Source organism: Egretta garzetta, unplaced genomic scaffold (assembly GCF_000687185.1).
Source record: "Egretta garzetta isolate BGI_Z169 unplaced genomic scaffold, ASM68718v1 scaffold370, whole genome shotgun sequence".
NCBI classification, from domain to species: Eukaryota; Metazoa; Chordata; class Aves; order Pelecaniformes; family Ardeidae; genus Egretta; species Egretta garzetta.
The window spans coordinates 1,426,654-1,436,424 of NW_009258292.1; the positions used below are offsets into that span (position 1 = coordinate 1,426,654).

The 9,771-nt window shown below is 41.9% G+C and overlaps 2 protein-coding genes across 2 annotated transcripts in view; both read right to left on the reverse strand.

The window, feature by feature from the left end:
• The window catches only part of LOC104125138 (ADP/ATP translocase 3), a 6,337-nt gene extending 4,571 nt beyond the window's left edge, over positions 1-1,766 (reverse strand). The window contains exon 1 of the mRNA XM_035893070.1: positions 1,684-1,766. Coding sequence (XP_035748963.1) covers positions 1,684-1,766 — 83 coding nt within the window. The remainder of the gene's footprint in view (positions 1-1,683) is intronic.
• A 156-nt stretch (positions 1,767-1,922) lies between these two features.
• The window catches only part of ASMTL (acetylserotonin O-methyltransferase like), a 28,822-nt gene continuing 20,973 nt past the window's right edge, over positions 1,923-9,771 (reverse strand). The window contains exons 11-13 of the mRNA XM_035893078.1: positions 9,135-9,278; positions 8,438-8,560; positions 1,923-2,160 (exon numbers count right to left, since the gene is read on the reverse strand). Coding sequence (XP_035748971.1) covers positions 1,946-2,160; positions 8,438-8,560; positions 9,135-9,278 — 482 coding nt within the window. The 3' untranslated portion in view covers positions 1,923-1,945. The remainder of the gene's footprint in view (positions 2,161-8,437; positions 8,561-9,134; positions 9,279-9,771) is intronic.

Below are 9,771 nucleotides of genomic sequence, written 5' to 3' on the forward strand. Positions count from 1 at the left end.
GCATCTCTGCCGCCGCCAGGTTCTGTTCCCACCCGCTCCTCCCCGGCGCTGCGGTGCCAAGCGTCACCTCGCCGGGCTTCACCGCCGGTCACCGAACCGATCCGAGGCGGCGAAATGCCAGAAGAACTGAACTGCGGTTTCCTGGAGGGACAACGGGGAAGCGTGGGCCCGGCTCCTTGTTTGGGCGCCTCAAAGTTGGATGCTGTGAGGAGGCCTTCTCCAGGTCGCCGGGGTGGCACTCGTGGCGGGGCCTCTGCCCCTACCGAGGCAGGCCCCGTCTCCGTCAGTCATTTCTGCTCATTCTGTTGTATGCCGAAAGTGAAATTTTGCACCCAGTGGCCAAACTTCCGCCTGAAATTATACCTGTTCTTTCTCAAAGTAAGTCTTGAAATTGGTCTAGCTGGAGGGCGTTAGTTCACACGCACCCTTTGTTACTGCTTTCACTTTTAATGGATGTTTCCTACAAAAGTAAATAAAGCCAAACATTATTTTTTTTTAATGGATGACTGGTGAACCACATAGTTGCAGTAGCTCAGGTGTCTGAAACCACTGCTTACACATGTGTGTACTTTGCAGGATTTCAAAATGAGAGCGTCCCTTTCTCTCCAAGGGCGTCTTGTGGGAACAGGATGTGCCTGGCACAGCCCTGCTCTCTGCTGCAATACCATAGACCATGTATTATACGTCACTATACCTTTTTTTTTTTTGCACATGAAAACATACAAAGTAAGTTGTGTGCTATTTTTTGTTCTAAATCATAATACAGATACAGTGACCCCGCCACAGGGTTAGGCACATACAGCATCGCAGGACCGCATCTTGCACGTAATTAATGAAAGGCTGTGGTCTGAATTCTCAGGCAGGCACATGCAGCTTAGTGTGGTATTTTCCTTTCTAAAAAATCTCTTAACTGAATGTTGACGCTCTCATAGCACAACAAAACGTGTGCAAGGCTGGGATTTTTCTCCCCATAAAGTTTTCTACTGATTAAAAAAGAACATCATACTGGGGGACTCTGAAGTGGTGTTGGTTTGCAAGACGAAGGTAAAATGTACGTAACTTTTGTGATACGAAACTGTTTGGTCACTGGTTGTCCTGTGCCGATCACCTTGGGAGCTCAGACGGCTCTCACTGAGGGAAACCCTTTTCTCTTTAGCACCATGCTTTTCCTTCTGTTTCTGCACTTTTTTTTTTTCTTTTCTGTTCTTTATCTAATCTCATATTCTGCTATGGTAAGAGCTCATGAATTAAGTAGCATTTAAAAGGGAGAATGTTCTTGAACCGAATGTGGTGCCCCCACATTTCACCTCCAATGAGAATCACAGATGAAACTTGTGCTTTATATAACTGCCTTTTCTAAAAACCTCACAGAAGGCAGAGGAGTCCATCCTGACTCTCTTGAGAAGCTGCTGCTCCAGTTCTTGTTTCCGATCTTGACTCCACCACTGCAGTAGCGGTTTCCAGACTTCAGTAGCAACGCTTCTTTATTTACAGTAGGGAGTGTGACATAAATGATATTAAAATGGATGGTGATGGAGTATTGAAACAGTACCTGCATTAACCTCCCGAAACAGGGGCAAAGCAACGTGTGCTGGGCTAAAAACTGGACTGTGCTAATTGCACCAAGTATGAAGAAACTCTGATTTCCCAGCAACGTGAATACTGCCATGGGGCTGCTAATACTGTTTGTGCTTGGGGACTTGTTCCTGAGGGTGCTGTGCAGACACAGTATCTGTGCCATCAAATGATGCCAGAATCTCTTGCATCCTTCTACTCCAAGTTCAAAATAAATGCCATCAATCTCTCCCCCTTTTCAAAAGTAACTTCAAAAAGATGACATTTCTTGTTTATGATACTGATGGGAAACTGAGAATGTATTTGCATAATTACACAACATCATGGGTGACTAGAGACATCCAGACTTTACTAGTAAATCCATTTATTTCTAGGTCTTAACACAGAGAACGACGTCTAACAAATTTCCTGTCAATCTGATTTTGACGTTTGTGAATCCATGTTGTTCCAGTAAGCCTTGATACTCAGAGCCGCTTCTCTCCTTTCCCTCTGTCTGCACGAGCATGTTCAAAGACTGCAGCAGAGCTGTGCTCCTCTTCTTCTTCTCATCATCCAATACCATTTCAGCCAGCAAAATCCCACAGCCTAATTTAAAAACAAATGCATGCAACAGTACCAATCCATTATCAGGCAAGAGAATTTCTGCTACCGTATATAAGGGTGCAAGCTACAAGATACAGGTGATTTCATTTATCATCTATGGACTCCGTCTGCTATTAAATGACTAATCCACTATTAAATGTATAACCCACTCCTCTGACAAAACCCAGGAAATTCCCTTCCACACCGTGAAGGGATCAAACAGTCGCAAGTCAAGTCATGTCTCTGTTTTCAGGGGAAGAGGGGACGACTTCTGTGGACTTGGCATGAGGGTTATGGAAAACGGTAAGACAGGAATAGTAGTTACATATCATGGGATATATTGCTGCTTCACGTTCATACTGAAATGGTGCCAAGCAGACAAAATGGTGGATGGCGAGCATTACAGAAGCAAAGAAGTCAATGTTGTCCGTGATTTCTGTAGGACCTGAGTCTTTTGTGGTGGGACTGGCCTAGGAATGAAGGCAGAACTTAAATGATCTTGTTTACACACAGCTTCTTCCTCCATCTTCAGACCCGTGAGGGGAAAGGGGAGGCAGGAGTGGGCTACTGCCAAAATGAGCTTTGCTTTACTTGTCGTCTTCTGGCCTTGCATCTTACGTGGTGGTTTCTCTTGGCACAGTGGGGGTAGGAGGCCACCAACTCAGATCAAAATAGCAGCATTTTACAGTGATTTTAGTGCTACTGAGTGCTGTGTAACATTCCTATCTTTCTGATCCCTAAGACAATCTCTTCAGAGCCATTCCTACCCTCAGACATTTAACAACTGACAAAAAGTCAATTAAACACAATACTGCAGTTTCTTAGAGAAGAGAGTGAGATCTGCAGATAAAATTACTAGCTGAGACCTCGGTGTTAACTACCAGGAGTTATGAAAAGTCCTTCTGACAGCTTCTTTATAAATTCCTTGTTTCTTCCCCGTATCATCAGCTACCTTACTAAATGCAAGTTCAAGCCACCTACCCTGTGATGAACCAGTGACACAGGTTTGCTTCACAAAGAAAAAAGGATTAGCCAGGCGTGTCTGAGGTGAGCCTGAACCTACATTATTTGTCCAGTGGGACTCTTTTGCCCTAATTCAGTCATCTGTAGATTAGATAGCTGTATTTCAGCTAGCCCTCTTAAATACGCCCTATCCACTATGAAATGTGGGTATTTTCTTAGGAAAATCAGGAAAATTCCTTTCACAGACAGGTGAGACAAATCATCCTCTGAAAATGCCTGTTTCCCTGCTGCTTGGAGAGCTCAAGGTGACTAGTTGATTCGAATACCTATTATTTCGGTATCTAAACTCAAAGCCCATTTATTACGGTTCAGTGGTTTCTATTCCCTCCTCCCCTTCCCACGTAATTCTCCTTTGCCTTCAACAGAGAGACCTGGGAATCGCTGTTCCTGGTTACACAGCAAACGTTGCTAGGTAGAGTAATGCAGGACTGTCATTTCTAAGTCAGCATTATATTACAGCTTTGGAAGACGGTGTCCAAATTTTGTACACTCTGAAAGGAGGACACAAATAGAACGGCCATTATAATTTGTCATGGGAAGTTATTTGCAACATCCAGATAACATTAGGGTGATCTGGAAAAATATACCCAGAAAGCACAACCAATGTGGGAAGAACACCTTCAAAAATTAGACACAGTAAATGAAGTTAGTACAGGGAAAAACCCCCAATCTCTCTACAGTTAATAAAGATTTATTAATGTAATTGAAATTTCTTCATGAGAGGGACTGAAACAGAGCTACCTTTCAAGGAAGCATACTTGGATGACAAGATTTTGGCCATGGCTCTATAGGAGATAAAAATTAATGGTCAGTCTTTTCCGAATTAGAAAGTAATTTAATCCAGATTATCATTGTTTAGCAAGGACATAATTTCCAGCCAAAAGGGGGGGGGTGGGGGCAGGGGGGAAGGGAAGGGCAGAGCCAGCCCTCCAAAAACTTTTTTTAAAACCAAAACAAAACCCCACATTAAATATTTCCACTATCCAGGAGTCAGCTAATGCATCCAAAACTGAACTGAGCACTCACACAAAGGGGTTTAGCCATTAAATGACCCTTCCTAAATTTTTGTGCTGGGTGGCTCAGATGACATACTACTACCCTTCGCCTCTGTCCCATTACTTTTCCAGGCACAAGAACTGTTAATAGCTGTCACTTCCCAAGGAGCAACACAAAACCTACAGGCTTTATTGGCAGAAGTTCATTTGGATTTTAAAACTCAGGCCCCTCCTTCTTCATGTCTTGATTAGTGACCAGGCCCAAATCTTCCTCAGTTACACCTTTTGCTTAGGAAGTCTTTTCAGTGTAACACCATTAAGTCCACCCCTTCCATCAGTCAGCAAAAGATACCAGCTTTCTCCAGAGCAACTGAAAAACTTGATTTGGACATTAATGAGAAGAGTTTATAATTTCTCAGGTGACTGGGCTACATCAAATGGTTATAGAATAGCTCAGGCCAAAATGGGCCACAGGAGTTCTCTAGTCCAACCTCCCGCTCAAAGCGGGGCAGCTCTACAGTCAGCTCAGCTTGTTCAGGGCTTTGTTCTCAGATCTTGAAACCTCCAAGGACAGAGATTCCACAACCTCTCCGGGCAACCTGCTCCAACGCTTAATTATCCCGAGAGGGCAAAGCTGCAGTGCATTACCACAGACACCATGCCCAAGGGACTAATGCTTAGTGTGTATGGTGGTGTGCTTTAATCACAGAGTACATTGAGGTTGTGTGGTAGCCAAGCACATTCTATTCAAATTTTACAGTAAGATGTATAGTACTTACGGGCACAGTTTTAAAAGTCTGTGACAGTTACAGGTGTGCCAACTTTAGGATTGAAATTTTCTGACTCAAACAGCTTACAACAGCTTAAATAATAGTGTTACGAACTTCATGAATAACTGTGAGATGAGAAACATCCAATCGCTAGAATGAGTCTCTCTCACAATACAAACCTCTTAAGCATAATGGCAAGCTTTATGTCAATATGGAAAAAAAAAATTAAATTTATTTAGTTGTTGAATATTTCACCTTATCTCTTTAAATGTCTGTACATATGAGGTCAGTCAAATTTCCATTCATAAAAAACCTTCTGCTAAGAATTAAAAACCCCAGTGTGGTAAAAGTCTGACACTTCTCTGACTTTGTGCAGCTGAAATTCTCTGTAGTAAGCATGCTTCCCGTAATGAACTGAATCACTGTGGGACTTTTGCTTTACTCAGTGCTCAAAGAGCAAAGTAACGTCTGATTAAGGAACATAAGACAGAGTCTACCAGGCATATCTAACTCTTGACCTTGCTCATCAACTCTCTATAATTTGCTGACGTTGGTGATTCAGCATAGGCATGGCCTCTTTCACGGTGGCTTACTGGGATTATTGCTGTAGAAGTGTGACAGATGAGAAACTCACAACTGATGGAGAAGGAAGCTAGTTTGAAAGTGCAACTTTAATCTCCAGGAAGGCTTCCACTACAAAGTACACTTTAAATAGAAAAAATAAATATCAATGAAGTATCAGGAAAAAATAAACATTAGGAGAGGTGACATTAGTGACAAATTACTTGCAGAGATGGGATACAGTATATATTTCTCCAATTAAAGACTGGAACATAAAGAAACTTATATTTTTAATTTTCATAAGAGAATTTATACATAATTCCTAAAACTCAGCTCAAGTAATGAGACAGAAAGCATATATAGCTATTTAACCATATTCAGAAAAACCTGAAAGTGGTAGGAACCAATAGGAACAGCTCTCATCTGCAGCCTGTGGGGGTGCATACTGTGGCTGGAGGTCAGAGCCTGCCAAAGTTTCTCTGGGACATTACAGCTGATACAGGAACACATTTGAGCTTTGTCATATTTTCACTTTTGCCTGCAGAAGAACCACTTAAAAAAGGGTATCCTTAAAACTGTTTTGAGTAAAGCTCCACAGAAAAGTGAAAAAGAGGACTACCATCCCCAGATGGTACAGTATTCATTTTTAACTTTTTGTTTCTGATAAAAATGAGCAGTAACCACTGAATACACTGCAGAAGGAGAATTCTCTTTAATTTTAAGGTCCAAGAAAACTAAGGTATCAATGTGGCTTATAAAAGCTTGTAGTTTTAACTTGCCATGCTATACAGCTATGTCAAGTCTAAGCTTAATACAGTCTGCAAACTAGCCAAAAGGACTGGACATGAAGGTATTTAATACGTAAGAGTTTCAGCCTGCTGCAGACACTTTTTAAATGCACAGAACTCACTTGCTGCAGAAGCTGAAGTCCAACTTTTATTCAAGGCCTGCAATAACTATGCTTCAGATAAAGGATCAAAATGATCCCGAACTGGCAATACGTGCTGGTTGAGGATGGGTATATTGCACAAGCGTTGGAAAAACTCAGCATCCCAATTTGCTTCGGGCACACTACAGTGACAGATTCTTCTTGAAGCACAAAACAGCATCTAGTAAGTTTCCTGTGATCTTAATTTGTATATTCGTGAATCCGTATTTCTCCAGTAGGTGTTTATATTCTGAGCCACTTCTCTGCTTGCCTTCAGTCATACTGAGGGACTGTAGTACAGCTCTAGAAGGGTGTGTCTTCTGTTCATCAAGCACAATTTCTGCCACTAGCAAGGCACTTCCTGCATTTCCAAAACAACCAAAAGTGCTTCAGTAAAGTATTTCTAGCTTCAAGTTTTTAGTCAGAGACAGCTATAGAGGTCCCTCAGTCTAGCATTTTAATGGTCTTCAGTGGAAATCAGTAGCAGAACTTTACTTCCAGTAATCTCTTCCCTGAAGCAACCATTTAATTGCTAAAAGGAAGGTGGAGCTTAGAGCACTGCCTCCACTTCAATAAAATTCAGATCACTTCCTGACTACACTCAAACTCAGTCTTGTTTCCATTTCAACCAAGCAACTCCTGTAAGCATCTGTCATACCACAATCTTTGTGTGAGATTAAGACAGTCACCCACAATTTTCTTTCATAATCTATAAACAGGATTATGCCTTATGGCCTAGGTCTAATTCTGAATGCTCTTCTATGAAACAAACTTCATAGCTACAATTAATCCTGTTGGATTAAGGAATGAGTTGATCTTAGCAGTCAGGACTTTCTGCTTTTTGTCTTCTCCTTTGATCTTTAATACTGTCCAAATAGGAGTCAACACTGTGCCCTGGCAGCCAAAAGGGCCAACTGACTCCTGAGGTACATCAAGCACAGCACAGCCAGCTGGTCGAGGGAGGCAGTTGTCCCACTCCACACTGCACTGGTGCAGCCCATCTCAAGTACTGTCTGCAGTTTTGGGCACCTCAATATAAGAAGGACATCAAACTATTAGAGCATGGCCAGAAGAGGGTGACCAAGATGGCGAAAGGCCTCGAGGGCCAGACTTATGAGGTCACTTGGTTTGTTCAGCTTGAAGAAAGCTAAGGGGTGCCCTCATCACAGTCTACAACTTCCTCAACAGGGGCAGCAGAGGGGGCTGTGCTGATCTCCTCTCTCTGGTGACCAGCAATAGGACACGAGGAAACGGAATGAAGCTGCATTAGGGGAAGTTCAGGCTGGACATTAGGAAAAGGTTCATCACTGAGAGGGTGGCCTGTCACTGGAACAGGCTCCCCAGGGAAGTGGTCAGGGCACTGAGCCTGTCAGAGTTCAAGGGGCATCTGGATGATGCTCTTAGTCATATGGTTTAGTTTTAGGTACTCCTGAGAGGGAGTTGTACTTAATGATCCTTAGGGGTTCCTTCCAACTTGAGATACTCTATGATTCAGGTGTAGGAGAAAGCAGAAGCTACATATTCTCATGAAATCCATGCATAAAGTAGTGCTGAACTCCAGTTTACCATGTTCTGGGCACTACTGAGAGAGCAAAATGACAGCAAAACAAACTGCGTCTTGAATAGCAAACTAAACTGCTTCTTAATTAACCTGAAGGAACTTTAGTTAAGACTACTTGTATGTAAGAAATATGCACATGCTTGGTTGTTTGATGATACAGATCTTAGTAAGAAATACTAGGCGTGGCAGAGATAGGGGAGATAACATAGTTGTATGTGAAGCCTGCAAGCATAGTAAAGGCTTATTTTATATAGTTTTATTAGCGGCTTTGTTTCCTTTTTTTTTTTAGTAGGTATTACCATAATGCAAGCATAGATGTTCAAGCAAAGGCTACTGTGACTGGACAGGAAAATACACATTTTTAATATGTATTTCTTGTGACTACTCATTATGGTTATGCATTGACATGCACATTTTAAGCCCACAAGATGAAAAAACTTACCTGGTTTGCAAACAGATGATATCTTGCTTAACAGCACATGTATCTTTTCATCAGGCCAGTCATGAAGAACACGTGAAAGGATGTAAAGATCTGCTTCTGGAAGATTATCCTTAAAGAAGTCACCTGTGGGAAAGCAGAGTTAGTACATTGCTACAGAAACCACAGAGTACATTCCTACAAAATGAAATGAAAATATTGCAGAGGAACTAGGAGCTTCAGTAGAGGTAAAGAAAGAAAGAAGAATGAACAGGTATAGGTATGCACTGATTTGCAGATAAGGAAAGCATAATTAAGAGAAGAACGGTCACAGGTAAGAATTCGGTAACATATAAAAACAGAGAGAAAGCCTAAAGTAAGGAAGGAGACATCCAAGTCCTTTGTAGCCACCACGTTAATCTTCCCTAGAAAAGCAAAGCCTGAGACAAGGACATGCAGCCTCTACTCCCAGTAGTACTCAAAAATGGCTAATTCATACTTCCTTGTTTGTCCACATTCTCCAGCTATAACCAGTTTGTTTTTATCCCCACAGGCCTGAGAAATACAATGTCCCCATTTAGCATGGGTAAGCCTACATTGCCTTGTACTAAGACACACATTTGGGGTGGAGCAGGGTAGCACACCGTTTTCTGCAGCAGAAGAGCCTGCTCTGTGCTCCAGGTTAACAGAAATAAGACAAAAGATCATGTGTTACATTTACCTGATACAAATGTCACTGGAGCTGTGTGTTTTCCTGAAGGCTGAAAGTAAGAAGTGTTTGCAATGACTTCTGGAAGGTCAAATACTGTGACCTTGAGATTTGGGTATATTTGTACTAATTCATGAGCCAGAGCTCCAGTGCAACCTGTGGGAAGTTTAAAAAGTCAAATCAAGTCCTTTCTCCCAGTATTTGCAGACATTTTTAAAGACGTTCCTGTATATAACATTAAAAATAGAGACATCAAATCAGAATTAGAGGTAGGCAGTCAACTCCACAATTAACACGGGCCATAGCACTTCCTGGTGGATACAGCAACACTTTAAGCTTGGGGAATGCAGACATGACTCCTCACTGTGATAGAATTGCTAATATGACCTTTGATACCAGTACCTCAGGGTTTTTTTGGGGGTAGAAGATTAATGAAAGGGCAAGGACTTGTAATTTGTAGATGAAGAGCATTAGAACTATTTACCATTTACAAAGCACTGATATACAAACTTTGATAAATACTTTCCAGCATGTTGAAACATAGGGATGGTAAAGTCTTGGGGTTTGCACACATGGCAAAGGTTGCACCAATATTGTGTTAATTCCTCTCACATGCTGTCCACCTCCCCAGGCACTAAGTAAAGTGTTC